The 21,126-nt window shown below is 39.0% G+C and overlaps 3 protein-coding genes across 3 annotated transcripts in view; 1 reads left to right on the top strand and 2 right to left on the bottom strand.

The window, feature by feature from the left end:
* Positions 1-3,286, top strand: part of HERC5 (HECT and RLD domain containing E3 ubiquitin protein ligase 5) — a 47,447-nt gene extending 44,161 nt beyond the window's left edge. The window contains exons 21-23 of the mRNA XM_042935920.1: positions 1,578-1,761; positions 1,848-1,950; positions 3,014-3,286. Coding sequence (XP_042791854.1) covers positions 1,578-1,761; positions 1,848-1,950; positions 3,014-3,219 — 493 coding nt within the window. The 3' untranslated portion in view covers positions 3,220-3,286. The remainder of the gene's footprint in view (positions 1-1,577; positions 1,762-1,847; positions 1,951-3,013) is intronic.
* A 7,087-nt stretch (positions 3,287-10,373) lies between these two features.
* Positions 10,374-11,165, bottom strand: PIGY (phosphatidylinositol glycan anchor biosynthesis class Y). The gene has a single exon (XM_042935926.1). It carries the CDS (start codon positions 11,076-11,078, stop codon positions 10,863-10,865), a length of 216 nt encoding a protein of 71 aa, XP_042791860.1. The 5' UTR covers positions 11,079-11,165; the 3' UTR covers positions 10,374-10,862.
* On the bottom strand, positions 11,079-12,991 carry PYURF (PIGY upstream open reading frame). Its single transcript, XM_042935925.1, has 2 exons — positions 12,706-12,991; positions 11,079-11,313 (listed from the first exon to the last, which is right to left on the bottom strand). Exons 1-2 carry the CDS (start codon positions 12,909-12,911, stop codon positions 11,172-11,174), a joined length of 348 nt encoding a protein of 115 aa, XP_042791859.1. The 5' UTR covers positions 12,912-12,991; the 3' UTR covers positions 11,079-11,171.
* Between the last annotated feature and the right edge of the window lie 8,135 nt (positions 12,992-21,126).

Genomic DNA, 21,126 nt, shown 5'->3' with positions numbered 1-21,126 from the left:
TTGTTTACTGTCTATATTTCCCCCACTAGCATGAGCTCCATGAAGGTGGGCACTGGTCATGTTCATCCTTGTATATCTGGTACCTAGAGTGGTCTACAGTGGTGCCTGGTCTGGAGCAGTACTTAGTATCTGTTAATATTATATTATGGTGGTATCTTGAGTTCTCAACACCTTATAGGATGCTATTTTAAAGCCACAGTTTGGGATTATAGAATGTTCCATTGATAGTTGGTCAGAGAGGCAGAGGGATACCGCCAAGTGAGCATTATGGTGTAAGCCAACTAGTTTTCTTTAATCTTTTTTTTTTTTTTTTTTTTTCAACGTTTTTCATTTATTTTTGGGACAGAGAGAGACAGAGCATGAACGGGGGAGGGGCAGAGAGAGAGAGAGGGAGACACAGAATCGGAAACAGGCTCCAGGCTCCGAGCCATCAGCCCAGAGCCTGACGCGGGGCTCGAACTCACGGACCGCGAGATCGTGACCTGGCTGAAGTCGGACGCTTAACCGATTGCGCCACCCAGGCGCCCCTAATCTTTTTTTTTTTACAGAGTACGAGTGGGAGAGGGGCAGAGAGAGAGAGAAAGGGATACACAGAATCGGAAGCAGGATCCAGGCTCTGAGCTGTCAGTACAGAGCCTGATGTGGGGCTCAAACCCACGAACCATATAATCATGATGGGAGCCAAAGTCGGATGCTTATCCAACTGAGCCACCCAGGCACCCCTAGTTTTCTTTAATCTTTTAATCTTTATCTTTAAAAAAGAACTTTGTATTAAAGTAGAACATACAGAAAAGTACATAAGTATACAGATCAAGAAATAGAAGATTTTCAGTTCTGTATTTTATGAGTACTCTCAATTTATCCGTGGTATTATTGATAGACATAAGAAAGTTCTCTGCCTCTTAACTACTTTTTGCCTGATCCCTTTGCCTGTGTTAGCAAATGGCCAAAAGGGAAAAATGTGGGACTCACTTCAGAGGGCTTCCCTTCTGTCTTCATGAAGAGGCCTCTTGAGTCTTGACTCACATTTGGAAGCCTGGAGCTAGATGTGTTTTTGTGTATTATCTGGATTTTTCTAGTTCTTCTCACTGGGAGTAATTTGCTATAAGCTACCCCATTAAAGCTAGAAGCAGAAATCCCCCTCTTTATTTGTATTTAACCACAAATACTAATAGTAGTTACTCACTAGCATAAATTCAGACAGCACAGAAGACCATAAAATAAAATAGGAAATTTCCCCCATCTTCCAAGCCCATTCCCCTAAAGCATTAGCAGGTTGGGTGTTATTCTTCCATACTTTTTCTGTTCTAATCTGTGTCATTTCTCTGAACTGTGTGACCTTGAGCAAATATGTACCTTCAGTGTGTCAGTATTTTTACTAAAATGTCCTAACAATCTGCCCTGAGAGTGTATGAAGATTAAATTAGATAATATATGAAAAATAGCTATATGTACATGGTAAGCACTGTATTGTTAGGGTTTCTAGTTATTTTTATCCTTCCCACTTTCCCCGCCCCCCTACCACTTTTGTTCAGGGTATTGCTGTAAGCTGAAGTCATTTTTTTGTTTTATTAAAGGAGAGACTATGTTTCTAAGTGTGTCAATTACATCTTCAACATCTCTGTGAAGGCAGTTTATGAAGAATTCCAAAGAGGATTTTACAAAGTGTGTGAGAAGGATATCATTGAATTTTTCCATCCGGAAGAACTGAAGGATGTGATAGTTGGGAATACAGATTATGACTGGGAAACATTTGAAAAGGTAGATCATAAAGGCCTAGAAGTTTGAATTTAAATTTCTTTTTCCTATTTCCTGAATACTCTTTTTTTGCACTTTTTTTTCTCTAGAATGCACATTATGAAGAAGGATACGACAATTCACATCCTACCATAGTGATGTTTTGGAAGGCTTTACACAAATTGACTTTGGAGGAAAAGAAAAAATTCCTCGGTAGGTATTACATCAGGAGTAGATCTATATCTTACGTCTTTTCTTTGGGCTAAGCAAACCTTGTCATAGGCACCATTTGCAACAAATCCTAGTATAAGAGCCATTCCTAGTCCAGTTGGATGTTCTCTAGGCCAGGCTGTCCTGACATCAAAAAAATAAATGTTAATATGGGTCTTTTTCCCTGTGATTTCAACCCTGCCTATTGCTTTCAAATGTTTCTTCAGTTCTCCATCCAAGTTAGATATTTCTTCTGCTTTCTGTACTTGTGACTCAGTTATTCAGGCTTTGTGGGATTAACCAAGTTTTACGATGTCATTGTCTCCAAGCCTTTTTACCTCACCTTCCACATTTTGATCTCAGTTTCATGCTTGTTCGGTTTTTCTACAACTTTGCTTAATGACTTTTTCCCTCTAATTTTCTTACAAAATTTCCATACTTGTTTTTGAGAAACATTTATCTTTTTGTTCTTATTTTTGTAGATAACATGTATGTTGGAAGGCACTCAGACTTCTCCAGAAACCCAGCCTAACTTTCCAATCTTACCTCTTACAAGAAGTTTTTGTTCCAGCCAAACAGTTCCATGGTCTCTACATTCTTAAGCTCCCTTTGTACTCTCCCTCCTCCAGGTTTTCTCTGCAGCTCCTTACCCTGCCTTGAACCTTCACCCACCTCCTGGTTGCTGCTATAAGCCTTCCCCTCCTTAAAGGTCCATCTCAATTCCGAGCTCTCTGAAGTCTCCCCAGTCATCCCAGCCTGATTGTCTGTCCCTGCTCGAACCACACACAGCAGTTTCCCTCAGGAAGCATTTTATTCCGTGGCACCTTGTTTGGCTGTCTTCCACCCTTTTAGTTTTCTTTTGCTATTTGTCTTTTTCTGCATAAGAATATTATATTTCCAGCCAGACTATTGAGCTGCTTGAAGGCAGGGACAGTGTATCAGTTGCTGATGCAGAACTCTGCACATGGGCCCTTAGTAAATGTTTTTGAATAAATACATATATTTTTTCTCCCCATAAACCTTGGTCTCTGGAAAGCAGATCACTCAATATTATTCTTTTTTCTAGTGTTTCTTACAGGAACTGACAGAATTCAAGTAAAAGGTTTAAAGAACATGAAAATAACATTTTGCTGTCCTGAAAATATGAATGAAAAAGATCCCATAAGAGCACAGACGTGTATTAGTGTCCTCTACCTTCCTAAATACTCTACGATGGAAAGAGTAGAAGAAGCGCTTCAAGTTGCTATCAACAACAGCAGAGGATTTGGCTGATCCTACCTCACCTTGTTTACCCCTTCAGGGAAATATTCTCAAAAATAAAATTAAGAACTCAAATTAACGTGAAAGCCCTGTTGAGTATTCATTGTGTTTAGCCGCTCTTTTAGAATTATGGTTCTGCATGTGAGACATATTAATAATGATATAGGTGAGGCTGTTGCAACAAGGTGACCCTAAAACACAGTGCATTAAAGAAGACAGAATTTTGCTTTTCTCTCCCGTCTTGGCTGAAGTGGTGCTTCTCCTACTCCGACTGTTCTAATAAAAGATACAAATGACTTTCTTGTTGAACGTGTCAACAAAATTGCCCATTTCTGTCCTAAATCTTCTATATTGCATTTGAAACCGTTGACTACTTTCTCCTCAAAACTGTCATAAACTGCTAGACTGTGACTTTCTTTTTCTTGGCTGCTTTTCATTCCTTCTACATGCATTTATTACACTCCCCTGACCTCCAGTGCTCGTGCAAGCCCATGTCGTCACTGCACACACTCCCATACACTCCACGGCTTTGGTTACGTCTTGTGTGTTGATGGTGCCCACATCTCTCTCTGACCTACAGGAACTGGTAGATTCCAGCACCACAGCCATTTTTCTGTGTCTCCCTGCATGTCCCTTGGCTCCTTAACTTCATGTTTAAGAAGAAAATGATCATTTTTCCTGTGTTGCACAGCTTACAGTGGTACCTCCAGTATTGCCCGGCAGAAGCCTTCAGTCCTCCTCCTTCCTCTTCACAACACACATTCAGTAACCAGTCAGGTCTTGACAATTTTAGTTCTTGTGTCTACATCAACAGTGCCCCAAAGAACTTTCTGTGAGGCTGGGAAACCACACCCCCAATCTGTGCTATTTAATAAGGTAAATGTATGCCATAAAGTTTAGTCTTCAAAGAATTTTGAAGAGAGAAAACGAATTGGCAGTGGTGGGAAGAACACTTGAGCTGTGCTGTCCAATACATGGCTATTTAATTAAAATTAAGTAAAATTTAAAACTCAGTTCTCATACTACCCAAATTTCAAGTGATGGGTATCTACATGGGATTGGTGGCTACTGTATTAGTGCAAATATGAGCACTTGCCGCTGACAGGCCCATAACCTTCCAACTCCCTGTAATTGTGCTTTTTTTCTTTTTCTGGGAAGAAGAGCCAGAGTGTGATAGAACTGTACAAATCAAAATGATTTGAAAATCTGACAGTAAAGTCAAATTTCATTAACGTTGTTACTATATAGCTCCCAAGTCCTGCCTGGCTCCCGCCCCAGCCTTGGCTCCCACCATTGGCCTTGGCTCCTATCATCGCCCTGCATACATAGTATACTTCATTCCAGTTATTTGTAACTATTCAGTTTGCTGAGAAGGCCAGTCTCTCCTGTTTTTATTCAAGCATTTTCTTCTGCCTGGAAACTTCTCATCCCACCCCCATCCCCCGCTCTTCCTCACCTCCTCTCCTCCAACTCTGGGTTCTTCGCACTTGTTTCTCAGGATTCACTTACTCTATTATGGCTACCTCGTAGATGCCACGCTAATAAATGTAGAATATGGCTTCCTAGCTCAGCATTTCACAAGTGCGATCCTCTTTCTAGGTGCAATACTCATTCTGGTTCCTTCCCAGTGCTTAGTTGCCATTGGTCCCCCATATGAGTTAGCTGAAAATGCCATCTAGTGGCATGTGCAGATCGCAATTACCTGCAAATGGAGCATTTTACTAAGGGGGGAAACGGAAAAGGAGACAGGCCTGTCTCCCCACAACTACACACAGTAGTGAGAATCTTGCCACAGTGTTTAAGTGTGCTAGGTAATTTCATATTTTCTACCTCCCTTAAAACAACCACCAAGTCTGGAAGTAGATCTCTTTTTCATCTTACAGATCTGGAGTCAAGTTCAGGGAGGCTTCACTGTGCAGGATTGGAAGAAAATGAAGAGGCAGAGTAGGCAAATCTTTTTTTGTTCTCTCAGAGTGGAAAACTCACACTTAGGAAGCTGATGGGAAGGATCTTATTCACAAGATGGGTAAAGATGGTCCTTGCCAGTGATGCAGATGACAACAAGGAAGATAATCTTGTTAAGGGGCTCCAAGGAGGTGAGATCCCCTGTCATTGTGAAGTCAATGAATTACTGAGGAGTGAGGAAGAGTCCCAGTTAGTGAAAGAATAAGAGTATTTCTTGTAGTGGTCTTAAGAGTTGGAGGTGGTGGGGTCAACACCACGTGGCATGAGCTATGTTATGGGAAGCTAGTGAACAAGAGTCGCCATAACAGATAGGAAGCCAGGATGATTTGCTAGAGAGGAACACTAAAAAGTGTTGGAGATTGCCTAAGAAAGGGTATCTGAGAGGGTCACTAGAAGTAGCACAACACCGTGGACAAAATTTAGAAGGCTTCAGACCTACATTCCACTTTTGGCCATGCCTCTACCAGCATTTCACCTCCAGCAAGTGACTTGGAACTGCTAGCCTTATGCTGGACATGTACATATTACTTTTTTTTTTTTAATTTGGTAAAGCTTTATTGATATTTAATGAACATAGCATTTAGTTCAGCTGTGTGTACAACTGAATGGATATAGTATATTCATGGAATTGTGCAACCATTGCCACAATCAACTTTGGAGAATTTTCATCTTCCCAAAGAGAAACTCCATACCCAAGAGCCATAACTTCACACACAATGTCCCCAGCCATATGCAACCACTAATCTATTTTGTTTCTTTTTTTTTTTTTTTTAATTTTTTTTAACGTTTGTTTTTGAGAGACAGAGAGAGACAGAGCATGAGTGGAAGAGGAGCAGAGAGAGAGAGGGAGACACAGAGTCTGAAGCAGGCTCCAGGCTCTGAGCTGTCAGCACAGAGCCTGACGTGGGGCTCGAACTCACGAACCGTGAGATCATGACCTGAGCCGAAGTCAGACGCTTAACCAACTGAGCTGCCCAGGCACCCCCTACTTTCTGTTTCTATAGATTTGTCTATTATGGACATTTCATATAAATGAAATCAAACAGTATACGGTTTATTAATAACTGGCTTCTTTCACTTAGCATGTTTTCACAGTTCATGTTGTATGTAGCATGTATTTGTACTTCATTCCTATTTATTGCCAAATTAATACTTGATTGTATCGTATTTTATTTATCCATTCATCAATCGATGGACATTTGTGTTGTTTTCCACTTTTTGGCTATTATGAATGATGCTATGAACATTTGTGCTAAAGTTTGTGTGGCCATGTTTTCCTTTCCTTTGAGTAGACAGACACCTAGGAGTGGAACTGCTGGGTTGTGTGGTAACTCTGTGTTTAATTTTCTGAGGGACTGTCAACTGTTTTCCAGAGAAGCTGCATCATTTTATATTCTCACCTGCAGTGTTTGAAGGCCTGAGAAATACTTAAAATCTGCAGCAGATGTTTTTGTTTTTGTTTCCTATGGTATTTTTTTTATTGAGATGTAATTGACATCTCAATGTCATTTGTCTGTCAGTATGCAGATCTGTTGGTAAGAGTGCTAGTGAAATACAAAAACATTACAGGTAGGTTGCTCTTCCTTTTTTCTCCCTTTTTGGACTATTGTCATGCATAGTAGGTCTGCATGTTACAAACAACAATACTTGGTTATAATTATTACTTTACATAATTTAATGCCTCTTAAAAGGAACAGAGAAGAAAGAACAAGGATATATTTGTAGAATTAAGTATATCAACCTTTTTTATTTTCTCTGGTTCTTTTCATTAGTTCCTGTGAATTCAAGTTACCATCTGGTGTCATTTCTGTACCCCAGTTCAGCTTTGCTCGCAGCTACTTCCTTTGTGCTAATAGCAAATATGATAGACCCCAAAATACAATTTATACATATTGTTTTCTATAATTGCTCTGCAAATCAGTTAAGCAGAAAGAGGAAATCTGCATTACACTGTCTTTTATAGTTACATAATTACCTTTACTCAGCTGATGGCCTTCACCTCCTGGGAAGATGCCTTAACACTCAACCAGGAGTTTTGGGGGAAGAGAGGTTCCTATCTTGGTGGAGCCCTCCTGGAGTGGCCATCACTCTGAGCTGAGAGGAGGAAGATGTGGGTGGTGGTTCAAATGCCACAAACTTCAATGTGCTGGCAGCAGTTAATGAGATTTTCTTGTATGTTTCCTCATTAGGCTGAATGCCCTTGGGACAATTTCCGGAGACTTTGCCCGTTGTGTTGTTCATCAGTTAGGGTTGTTTCACAAAGGGCTTTCATGTGTAAAGTTTGGTTTTTTCCCAGCAAATTTTATGAAAGCAGGGGAAGGATTTCTAGCCCTATAGATGAAGTTCAGAGACAAGTAACTTGCCTAAAATGATAAAGCTTGTCAGAACCATGTTTTCAGTCTTTCAGGAAGTGCATGCATATTCTGTGCTAAGCATTAAATTAAAAATGTTGAACAGTTACTGTCTAGACAGGAGACACAAAACAGGCAATTACAAGTTCAAGTGCTAAAATAGAGATAAAATATATGGTGGTTTAGGAAACAAGAAAGGCAAAGGCTCGAGTAAGAATTTGAATCCAAGCATTTTGATTCCTAATTGTATTTTTCTTACAAATAGAAAGGATTTTATTTTAAAATAGATACTGTGTAGTGTGATTAAGAAGACAGAAGAAGGGAGGGAGGGAGGGAGGGAAGGAAAGAAAAAAAGGCAGACTGAAGCCACAGTGGCAGAGGGTTCAACTTTGGTTCAGTTATTGCTGTTACCTTGGGCAAATCACGTCAATCTCTCTGCTTCAGTTTCCACATCTGTAGCATGGTGCCAGTATTACTCACCTTACCTCTTAGATTATAAAAGATTATATATACTTAAAACTGTACCTAGTGTATAGTTTGTACTATACAAGTGGTTGCCAAAGAAATTCTATTAGCAAAAGAATGGAGTTAATACTGAACTCCCCCAGGGTATGCTTATCAGTTTCCTCAAAAATTATAAAATGCTTAACTTGCAAAAGCTGAAGTTGACTTTTCAGAGTATAGTGCTTGCTTTATCAGTAAAATTGTTCCGTTTACATTGACAACAGTGAGATTTAGGGCTAATTAAAAAGAACAAGAACTCTTGATCAGAAATAATGGGAACTCCTATAATCTTCCAGGTTATTTGTATATTGCTGTATGGTGATTTAATTTTATTTTTTTAAGATTTAAAAAAAAATTTTTTTTTAAATATTTATTTTTGAGAGACAGAGCATGAGCAGGGGAGGGGCAGAGAGAGAGGGAAACACAGAATCCGAAGCAGGCTCCAGGCTCCGAGCTGTCAGCATAGAGCCCGATGCGGGGCTCAAACCCACAAACCGTGAGATCACGACCCGAGCCGAAGCTGGATGCTTAACCGACTGAGCCACCCAGGCGCCCCTAATTTTAATTTTTTAAAAGTATTGTTGGCACACAGTGTTACATTGGTTTCAGGTGTATACTTAGAGACTGGACAGCTCTCTACATTATGCTAAGGTCACAACAAATATAGCTACCATCAGTCGCTACACTATGACAATACCATTGTTGACTATATTCCCTATGCTGTACCTTTTATTCTCATGACCTGTTCCATAAATGGAGGCCTGTACCTCCCACTCTCCATCTATTTTGCCCATTCCCCCCACCACTCCCCTTTGGCAACCATCAGGTTGTTCTCTGTATGTCTATTTCTGCTTTTTGCTTTTTGGATTCCACATGTAAATGACATCATATGGTATTTGCCTTTGACATATTTCACTTAGCAGAATACCCTCAAGGTCCATCTATGCTGTTACAACTGACAAGAACTCATTCTTTTTTACATGAATAATATTCCATTGTATTTGTGATGCCAGTCAGGCTGAGGACCCAAGAAAGAGGACCTCAGGCCCCACACTAAGAGGGTTCTTGGCTTTGTGTGAGAAAGATTTCAAGAGCAAGCCATTTAGACAAGGGACAAAGATTAAGTATACAAGAAAGGAGCTACTTCATAGACAAAGTAGCAGTCTCCTCCCAGGAGAGGAAGAGGATCCTCTTTTGCCTCTAAGGGTTTTAGAAGTTTTTGTTTCATTAGCTAACCATTTATAGGGAAGGGATTACTCTTTAACTGGGTTTCTTATTCACATTGAGCAGTTCATTTTTCCACTGTCTTAGAGTTGTTCCCACAAGGAAGCAATTTTAAGGAAGACCATCTTTGTAGCTTTGATTACCGTCAGGAGTGGTGTTTTGTGGTCTTCGGTTGGATCTTGTGACTTTTTATGTCCTGCTTTTAGGTTAAGGGTCAGCCTAAAACCAAAATTGCTTTACTTTGGTCAACTTGTCTTCTAAGCCTCTCTTCCCTCTGGCCCCATATATATGCCACATCTCATCCATTGAACTTACATTGCTTCCAGATCTTGGTATTGTAAATAATGCTGCAATAAATTGGGGTGCATATATTCTTTCAAATTAGTGTTTTTCTTTGGGTAAATACCCAGTACTGGAATTACTGGACCATACAACTTTTTGAGGAACCTCTATACTGTTTTTCATAGTGACTGCACCAATCTATACTCCCACCAACAGTGCACAAGTGTTCCTTTTTCTACACATCTTTGCCAACACTTGTTATTTCTTGTATTTTTATTTTAGCCATTCTGACAGCTGTAAGGTGGTATCCCGTTGTGGTTTGAATTTTCATTTCTTCGACTATTAGTGATGTTGAGCATCTTTTCGTGTGTCTGTTGTCCACCTGTAAGTCTTCTTGGGAAAAATGTCTATGCAGGTCCTGCTCTTTTGTTGTTGAGTACCATAGGGTGATTTTAAAAACATGATTTGTACTACAGAATACACTGAACTAATGCAGTGCTAAACTGATCTCCTAAGGCAGGAAAATAAACTGAAAGTGGTTCAAAACATAGCCCTCAGCCCAACAGGACACAAAATCTATTTCTAAGTCTTCCACCCCTACTTCTATCTCCAAAGATCTATATTTTCCTGGAATAGTATTCTATGTGGGGTATTAAGTGCCTACCTAAACCCTGCCTATATTTTAAAGTTTAGAATATTTTTATATTTTTCCTCTCTTAGAGCCACACTCTTATGATCAAAAAACTGCACTTTTTTAAATGGAAAAGTGTATCTTATTTTATCATTCCTAATGTAAGCATTTGATGCCAAAGAAACAAAGGTAACTTTACAAACTCAGAATGTTTGCAAGTACATGAAATTTCCATTTTATTGTAGTTTTCTGTCACATGAGCTCAAATGTGTTTCTCTACAACAACTTCAGCATAGCTGCTTTGGAATTATTTCAGTCATCTTTAACACGTGACTCTACCAAATACTTTAAATCTAAAATAAACATAAAATTTTAATTAACTTTTAGATGAATGGGGTAAGAAATAAAGTCATCAGGTGATGGTTGGGACTGTTAATTTCCAACAAGAAACTGTTGAAATGTTTCTTCTGATACAATAGTTATAAATAAAAATTTTCAAAAAAACAAGGGCAGAACAAAAGTACAATAAAAGAAACTTCTGCAGCTGAAGCCTCCCATAGTCCTAAACCTGAGAGAAGCAAGTCAAAGCACCTTTCCTACAAATTAAGTGGGTTTCCAGTATTTCCATGTAGTTAAGTTTTAGAAATACACACTCAAGACCTATCATTAATATATCTACTACCTTAGCTCTGGTTGTATTAATTATGCCTGAAGAGTTTAATACCCATCCAAGTCCAAAGGTGGAAGAACACATAAACTGGTATGGTAATGGGCAGGAGCAGACTGTAAAAGCACAGGCTTGCTGTGCTAGTGCAGTCCTGTGGGAAGTTTTCTTCCACAGAGGCTGAGTAGAACAGTCCTGCTAAAGAGACCAGTGGAATAAGGACAGTCAACGTAGGAAGAGACAGAAACATTATTCTCCCCCACTTATTACCTGCCAGTCTGACTTTTTAAAAGGTAAGTGGTATTAAGAAAATTTAGTTGTGTGTGTTGTTTTTAATTATCATCTAGTGCTGCTCCATTTCTTCTTGCTTCTTATTTTGATGTGTCATCCTAGCTGCCTGTGGTATCATATTAGGAATCCCATCAATAATTGGATAGGCTATTCCCAATTCTTCATTGATCAATTCATTTGTCGATGCTTCAAATCTGAGGGGGGCAAAAGGAAAACAGAATGAATTGTGGAAAATAAAATGCTTGGAAGAGCTTGCTTTTCAACAAACACCATTTATCCAATTCTTGACAGATTTAATTCCAAAAAAAATCAGAATTAAACTGCTTTTAATTCTAAAAGCAGTATTAGCCAATTGAAACATTTCTCTTAGAAAATGAATCTCTATTTTCATTTTAGTCAGTTTCTCTCATATTTTATTTTTCCCTTTATTCTCAAGCTATACCTGAATATGCATTCTTTAAATCCAGTCAAAAAGATCTCCCCTTTTCATCCAAACATTCCTTCCTTACTCTGGTCAACCCCAAAACCATCCCAGTTAATTTACTATTAAACAGTCACTACAGAAAAATTCAATTTCCCCGTTTTAGAATGCATGCATGCTTAACAGAGCAACCCTACTGATCCATTAGAAGGAAACCACTGAAAAATCAAGATATACAAAATAAAAGTTTGAGGAACATGAAAGCACAGAAAGAGGAAAGTCTGGAAAGCAATGCGTCTGCAGTGTGCCAGTTACACAACGAAAAGGTAGTTTGAATGATTATTTCAAGGTATAAGAAAATGAATGAGTACATTCATTATGGAAAAAATCTAGAAATAAAAATGCAAGAAGAATGAAAATTAAAAAATGGCTAGCAATCTACCACCCAAAGATAACCACTGATAACATCTTGGTGTTTAGTATATTCAGTTTGCAATACTAGTGTTGTCAATGTTCAGTTTTAGTAGCCTGGAACTGTAGAGCTGTTTTCCTTAAAGGTTAAAGCCTTTCCAAAACCCAGCTTGTCCAGAACTAAGACCCAAAGAGGCAGCATACACAGCTTAAACGTTTACAATCGTCACGCATCAGCTGAACATTTTCACAAGAATCTGGAGGTTACTACAGTGTTTTTCATCATCTTGTTTTAAAAATCTGAATGCCTTGGACCGGTCATGACTCCCAACAGCTCAAAAACCTGGCGATACATTAGAATCCGTTAGGGTCCTTTTAAGAAAACACCTTGCTGGTCCAGCCCCCAGACCGCCCAGCTGGGTAGGCCAGGGGTGGTGCCCGGGAATCTGCATTTAAAAAAAAGGTGCCCTGGCGATGCGACTGCGAAACCAGTAAACGCTGCGATCCATCACTGTGGATCTGCGGTTTGATTTGGGCGGCCTAGGACTCGACTCCCCTCCAGCCTGCCCCCGCCCTTCCCGCCTCGGTGGGAGGTGCGTGATAGCTGAGCCGGCCGGGATCCAGAAAATGGCAGCAGGAAATACTCGGACTGACCTGAAGGGCGCCCCAGTGGCTGTGAACGGCCGCACGGCCATCCCACCCGGTCCCCGCCACCGGAGGGCGCGAAAGGAAACTCGCAGCCACCGAATCTCACCTGAGCGGCTTCTTGGAGAGTGGGCACACCAGGAACTCGAGCAGGGCCGGGTCGAAGACGCGGGGCGCATTCCCCGTCTTCTCGCTCTTGTCTGCGGACCGCCACGACCCCGACGCGTGAAGGCACCTACGGGCGACCGCGGACGGCAGCGTGCATGTACCCCGCAGCGATAAGGCGAGGAGCCAGGCGCGCGCTCCGCTCAGCATGGTCTGGCAACCAGCGACCACACCGCAGCCCGGGCCGCGTCAGCGATCTCCGCGGCGAGCCCCTCACCTGCCAGACTCCGCCCCTGGTGCTGTGGAAATGCAGTCCCGGGGCCGAAAGGGGCCAGCGCTTTGGTTCCGAGGGCGCTCCCGCTCCGACCGCTTTTTCCGCCGCACCGTTGGGTAGTTCTGAGCGCGGCCGGCAGCTGGTAGCCGGAGGACTCTAGTCACTGTTCCACCGCATTTACAAATTACAAACAAAACCAATACTTAAATTGGGTGAGTTAAGTTTTCAAACAAGGGGTTCCAGGCAGCCAGTGGCCTGACCTCAAAAGTCGCACAGTGTTAAACTTGGCCTTACGTGGTAATCTACAAAAGGAGGTTTCAAACACAGTCACATTGGGTATGTTAAAGCATTGGTTTGTTTTATGTAAATCTTTACCATACCCCGTGTGACCTTGTTTGTCTTTTATTTTTTCTTGTTTTATTAAATTAAAAGTTTAGAACCCGAAAAGAATCCCATAGACCTCTTAATCCAAGATTCTTACCCTGTGGGACTCACTGTTCAACTGCATAATGAGGCACAACCAGTTAACTTCTATAAATGAGCTTGGAGTCAGCAAGGAGTCTAAACAGTGTCATCAGGCGGATGTCCGTTGGTTGAATGGGATATCCATTCAATGGATTTTTCAACCCCAAGTTTGCCCTAAGGAAGTGATAACAGGTTTGATCTTCTTACAGTGTAGTAGATTTGGACTCTGGGCCCTGGGAGCTTGGTTTCTGGTCCATAGTTTACTAGCTGTGTGACTCCAGCAAATGACTTAACTACTCAGTTTCTTTATCTTAAGATAATGGCACCTACCTCATGAAATCTCCTCCTGGGGACCAAAATGGGATAATGCATGCAAAGAACATTTAGAAAAGTGAGATAACTTAATGCTTAATTAATGTTATCTGTTAATTTTATTTCCTCTGTTCTTTCCAGTTCTGTATGCTAGAAGATTCTTTTGTTAGTCAAAAAGTTTTTCCTTTTGTTTTGCTGCATATTGACTTGAACCTTTTTTGTATCATTGGATTTTATCATTTTACACTTTGAGGTCTTGGGAGGTAGGAGAGGGAGGGGTGTACACCGATACAAATACAAGATTATATTTGCAAATTTCCCTTCCACTCAGCAATGTGAAAATGAATTGAGAAATTTTTATACTGTTTATTTACTTTATTTTAAAAAATACACTACATTATTTGATGCTGTTTGTTCGCTAATGCTCAGAAGACTTCAGCATCAAGCAGTTTTCAGGGAGGTAGCCTCAAGAGGGACCATTGTAAAGTTCCTATGTTTGCTTTCACAGTATTTCCTACTAAGGCAGTAGCAGGAATTAATATTTCAGTTGTAGTTAGTTGATACTCTGAGTCCTACAGAAGGAGTGGACTATAAGAAAGATATATTTTAACTATATTTCATCAAGCTGTGAGGAAGCAAGCCTTGACTTCTGCCAGCACTGATTGGACCCAAGCAGGCTGGGCAGCCTTGGGGTCTTAGCCCTTGTGGGGCAGAGGCAGGCAACTTTATTTGAGACCAGTTTTATTACCCTCAGTTTGGCCTGACTGGCTGACTGATTGCTATCACCTGGGTTTTCTAACCAGTTATAAATAAATTAGTTTCAGTTTGCCTCCACATAGAAGGTTCAAAGCAGGTCAGTTTACTTTCATTTACTTCAAATTTGTAACACCAAAAATCAACGATCAGTATTTAGGAACATCTGAGTGTGTAATGTATTAGTCCAAACCATGTAAATATTAATTTATACAATGTCCTTAAATAGCCCTTAGTAATTAAGGAGTATAACTCATTTCTGCATGAAGTATATATACTAAGCTCAATGTAGATGGCAATATAGAATTGTAAAGTCATTAGTCCTTTTTTACTGTTGGCATGACTATCATCTTTCCCATCACAGAGCACTGTGCACATGTGTAATTATGTGATGGGTCCTGGGTTCAGCTAGTGTAGAGCTGTGTGATCTTGGAGAGGTTACTTAAACTCTGCCCTAATCTTCTCATCTCTAAGGTAGTATAATAATAGTACCCACCTTACTAGAGTTGTTGGGAGGATTAAATAAAATAATACAAGTGAAGCAGTTAGCACAGAGGCTGGTGCACACTGTACATTTAAAAATGCCAGCAGCTGCAAAATGACTTGTTGTGGTGAAGTTGGTGAAAATCTGGTGAAAAAGGGAAAGCACGATGTACCACTGGGCACCTTAATTTTAACTGACATAGAATTTTTATCTTTTCCAATATGGATAATACTGACACACAGCTCTTTGGCTATCATATATATTAAGTGAGTTAATAATCTTCGGGCAGATTAGAGTCTAGAATATATATTTAAATAAATTCCCATAAATACCAAATTTGAGGGGCATTGAAATTTGGAGTCTGATCCAGGGAAAGTTAAAATCCATTTTCCACTAGATGGCATCATCCAGTAGTTGAACTACTATTTATTCCTGCTTGTATTTTTCTTTCTGTGATTACAAGGGTAATAGATGTATTTATTATGAGGAATCAGCTCATATGGTTATGGAGGCTGAGAAGTCCCACAACCTACCATCTGGTTGGTGTTCCATGGGATGGGACAAATGTGTAATGACATGTATCCACCATTATAGTATCATACAGAATAATTTCACTGCCCTAGAAATCCCCTGTGCTTTACTTGCTCATCCCTTCTTCTCCCCTAACCCCTGGAAACCACAGAAATTTTTACTGCTGCTATAGTTTTGCCTTTTCCTGAATGTTATATAGTTGGAATCATACAGTAGGTAGGCTTTTCAGATTGGCTTCTTTAACTTAGCAATATACATTTAAGGTTTCTCTGTGTCTTTTCATGATTTGATAGTTAATTTCTTTTAACTATTGAATAATATTTTGTTTTCTGGATATACCATCATTTATTAATCCATTACCAATTAAATGACATCTTGGTTGCTTCTAAATTTTGGCAACTATGGGAAAAGCTGCTATAAACATTCATATGCAGGTTTTTATGTGGACATACATTTTTAACGCATTTGGGTAAACACCGAGGACTGTGATTTCAGATCATATGGTAAGAGTGTATTTAGTTTTGTAAGAAACTGCCAAACTGTCTTCCAAAGTGGCTGTACCATTTTGCATTTCCAACAGCAATGCCTAAGAGTTTCTGTTGTTCTGCATCGTTGCCAGCATTTGGTATTGTCTGCCTTTTGGATTTTCACCATTCTAGTAGGTATGCAGTGGCTGTCTCCTTATTTTAACTTGCAAGTCCCTGGGGATGTATGGAGTTGAACATCTTTTCCTATGTTTATTTTCTACCTGTATATTATCTTTGGTGAGGTGTCTATTCAGATCTTTTGTACATTTTTTAAATTGGATTATTCATTCATATTCAGTTAATGCAGACTCTTGATCTCAGCTCGGGACTTGATCTCAGGGTTGTGAGTTCAAGCTCCGCATTGGGCCCAGTGTGGAGCCTACTTAAAGAATAAATTGGATTGTTCATTTTCTTACCATTGAGCTTTAGGAGTTCTTTGAACATTTGTCCTTTGTCAGGTATGTCTTTTGAAATATTTTTCCTAGTCTGCAACTTGTCTTTCATTCTCTTTATATGTTTATTATACCAGAATAAATAAAAGATCAGAATCCTGAGACACATATAAATCCAAAGTATCTTTTCATCAAAGATCTTTTATTTTTACTCAAGATAATCTTAAGTAACCGATATCTATTTCCTCCACACATTCTTTCACCTTCTGTTTGCAGGGTTTCTCTCCTTTGTTGCTGAACACTTTCAAAGATGTGAGCAGAGATTTTTGACCCCACGTAACCCTAATCTATGAGAGGCACAGAAAAAAGAGGTGCACCCAAGATAAAGCATTGTGGTCCTAATTGAGCCACTGTTTCTCTTCCTGGAGTGACTGCAAGATAGTTGACAGTGATAACATTCAATTACAATTTGAATGTTCTCATTTGGCACATTGAATGTCAAGTCTCCTCCAATTTCATACAGTGATATTACAAGGTAGAAAGAATGCAAATATTTCTCATGGCATAATGTAAGATACAAAAATGGCAGAACATTCCAGTCTCTGTTTCATTCCCTTGTTATAATGAACACAACCTTCTTATGGGAATGGAGTGACCTACTTCAATGTACCTTGCTTTGTATGTGATAGTTTAACAAGTTATTCACAAGTGAAGACAAATGGCCAAGAACTCCCAACCTATTTCCATGGGATTGTGCGAAGGTTCTTAGCACAGTGGCTTATGAGTCCCTCAAAAAACTAACCTCTGCCTCTCTAGCAGCTTTTCTCACTGTGGCCACTTCCCATCTTGGATTCAGCCATTCTGAATCATTTTCTGTTCCACTAATAGCCTAGGCTGTTCTACAGCTCCATGTCCTTTGCTCATGCCATTACACCTGCCCTGAATATCTTTTTCTCCTTTTGTCCACCTAAAGCACTTACTTGTCTTTAAGACCCAGTTTTAACACTGCTTCTTTTATGAAGATTTTTCTAATTTCTTCCTTTTCCCTGTACCCTAGGTATTAGCCAACCCATCCATCATGTACAATGATACACTACACACGGACACACATAATGCCTGTACTGCTTCATCGCCATTATTCATTTATATGTAAGATTCTTTGGGTCACATACCATGTATGCTTTATTTCTTTATATCTGCATCTAGCACAATGACTGGCCCATAGTAGGTTTTTAAAAATGCCTATAAAATGAATGTAGTATGTCAGTACCAGATGTTTCATTGTTCCTCTTGTCAGCAGAAAAAAATTATTATGCAATTATAAAACATGCCAGGAACATAGCTACCAGTGAAAAGAATAGCACAACAAATTTCTTTTTCAATGTAGAGAAATTTTAAACACATAAACTATTTTTCCAGACTGGCTATAATTTTGAGCAACATAAGTTAGGGCAGAAGTACTAGAAGGAGTATTGTATTAGATCCGTCTTCTAAATTATTTTTTTGTTTGAGTTTATGTATTTTTAAAATTTACATAAAAGTGGGGCACCTGGGTAGCTCAGTTGTTTAAGCATCTGACTTTGGCTTAGGTCGTGATCTCACGGTTCATGAGTTTGAGCCCCATGTCAGGTTCTGTGCTGACAGCTCAGAGCCTGGAGCCTGCTTTGGATTCTGTGTCTCCTCTCTCTGCCCACCCCCTGCTCACACTCTGTCTCCCCCTCTCAAAAATAAATAAACATTTTTTTTAATGTACATAAAAGTTACAAAAGTAAAACAAATAATTCTTATATAGTCTCATTGAGATTCCCTAAGTTAACAACTCTATAGCTAGTTTTTAGAAAGCTATTTGAGAGTAACTTGCAGAAATGAGGTTTAACCACTCCAAAACTTACCAGAAAACATTTTCTTACCTAACCATGATACAATGATCTAAATCAGGAAATTAATATTTATACAATGTTATTATAAAATCTACAGATTAAAACTTTACCAGTTGTCCCATTAATGTACTTTTTATAGCAAAAGAAAAAAAAACATTTCTGGTCCAGGATCCAATCCACCATCAACCATTATATTTGTTTCCCATATCTTATTTGTCTCTTTTAGTATGAGATAGTTTTTGTTTTTTTGTCTTCCATGATCTTGACATATTGAAGCATACAGGCCAGTTACTTCTCAGCAAGCCCATTCCTTGACTTGAATTGTGTGATATTTCCTCATGATTAGATTCAGGTTATACATTTTTGCCAGGAATACCAAAGAGTGATATTATGTCCTTTTCAGTTCTTCATACTAAGAAGCATCACTTGTGATGCTCATTCTACACATTTTACTAAAGTGGTGCCTGCAAGCTGTCTCTGCTATAAATTACTATTTTTCTCTGTGTAATTAAAAATCATGGGGGTTACATAAATATCATATAGAGATGAGTTTATATGTAAGGCAAAAACAAGAGAGCAAGTTTCTTAAGTGATCTAATGGGAAATTGTGTAGTTCTGTGGCAAATTGTTTAGCTCTGTTATTTGATTTTTCTAGAAATTGCATATAAAAATTAGAAGACTGTTTAAAATGGCAATTTTCTGGGGTGCCTGGGTGGCTCAGTTGGTTAAGCAGCTGACTCTAGATTTCAGTTCAGGTCCTGATCTCACAGTTGTGAGATTGAGCCCTGTGTCAAGCCCCTGCAGGCTCAGTGTGGAGCCTGCTTGAGATTCTCTCTCTCCCTCTCTCTCTCTCTCTCTCTTTCTCTTTCTCTCTCGCTTGCTCTGCCCCTCCCCGCCCCTCAAAATAAATATAAAAAAATAATGAAATGGCAATTTTCTGACATTTTGAGGAGTTTAGCCTCAAAATTATTTACAAAAACAAGATGTGTCTCTGTATTCCCATAGAGCTGAATATTAAAACCTTAAGTAAATGGAAGTTTTGCATTCAGCAACTCCTCAGGGAGATGACACTTGAATAGCAGGAGAACTCCCTATTTCTATGTCTATGCATTTGGCTCTTCAAAAACCCTCTGACAAGAAGATAATGTCCTATGTTATTAGTCATACTTTACAATCAAAAGAACAGACTTATGTTGGTGTTGATGAATCCTGAGTTCCAGTTTCCTTGTTCGCCCACATATTCTTTTTTTTTTTTAAATTTTTTTTAATGTTTTATTTATTTTTGAGACAGGAAGAGACAGAGTATGAACAGGGGAGGGTCAGAGAAAGGGAGACACAGAATCTGAAACAGGCTCCAGGTTCCGAGCTGTCAGCACAGAGCCCGGCGCGGGGCTTGAACTCATGGACGGCGAGATCATGACCTGGGCCGAAGTCGGCCGCTTAACCGACTGAGCTACCCAGGCACCCCGTCATATTCTTAAAGAGAGAACTATGCTGAAATTATGTTTTGATGCCTGTTTACTTATTTTCTGGAGTTATAAATCTAGTACAATAAATAGGATGCTTCAGACTATTCTTTCAAATGCATCTATGTCACTGTAAAGGAATCGTGGATTTCTTTTTAATCCTTAATTGTTAATTTTTTTCTTTATTGAGGCATAATTTTTACAAATAAAAATTGCATATATATATATATATATATATATAATGTGATGTTTTGATATACATATATACTGTGAAATAATTACCACTATCAAGCTAATTAAAGTGTTCACTACCTCACATAGTTACCATTTTTTGTGTGTGTTTACAGTGAGAACATTTAAGAGCTACTCTGTTAGCAAATTTTAAGTATACAATACAGTATTAATAACTATAATCACCGAGCTATATATTATATCTACAAAACTTATTCATCTTGCATAACTGAAACTTTATACCCTTTAACCACCATCTCTCCATTTCCCCCACCCCCCAGCCCTGGCAACCATCACTTGACTGTTTCTATGAGTTAGGCATTTTTAGATTTTACATATGGGTGAGATCTTGCAGTATTTGTTTTTCTGTGTTGGGCTTATTTCTCTTAGCATAATATCCTCTAGGTTCATTCATGTCACAAATGACATGATTTCCTTATTTTTAAAGGCCAAATAGCATTTCATTATACATATATAAAATATATATTATTTATAATAATATTTATAATAATATATTTACACATCAAGGAATTATATAATAATATATATTTTATTTATATAATATTAATAGAATGTAATTATATATTATATAATATATATGATATATGATATAATATTTCATTACATATATATTTCATTCTCTTTTTAAAATTTTTTAAATGTTTATTTTTTTTTTTGAGAGAGAGACTGAGACAGAGCATGAGCTGTGGAGGGACAGAAAGAGGAGACACAGAATCCAAAGCAGGCTCCAGGCCCTGAGCTGTCAGCACAGGCTTGAACCCAGGAACTGCGAGATCCTGACCTGAGCCAAAATTGGACGCTTAACCCACTGAGCCACTCAGGCACTCCTATTTCACATTCTCTTTATCCATTCACCTGTTGATGGACACTTAGGTTGATTCCATATCTTGCTTATTATGAATAATGCTTTCAATGAACATGGGAGTCCTGGTATCTCTTTGAGATACTGATTTCATTTCCTTTGGATACATACCCAGAGGAGGGATTGCTGGATCATATGGTAGTTCTAGTTTTAATTTTTCAAGGACCCTCCATACTGTTTTCCAAAATGGTTGTACCAATTTACATTCCCACCAAAGGTATACATGG

This window comes from Panthera leo, chromosome B1, assembly GCF_018350215.1.
Source record: "Panthera leo isolate Ple1 chromosome B1, P.leo_Ple1_pat1.1, whole genome shotgun sequence".
NCBI lineage: Eukaryota > Metazoa > Chordata > Mammalia > Carnivora > Felidae > Panthera > Panthera leo.
Note: the sequence above shows the minus strand (reverse complement) of the source record. Positions and strands in the feature narration are given on the sequence as shown.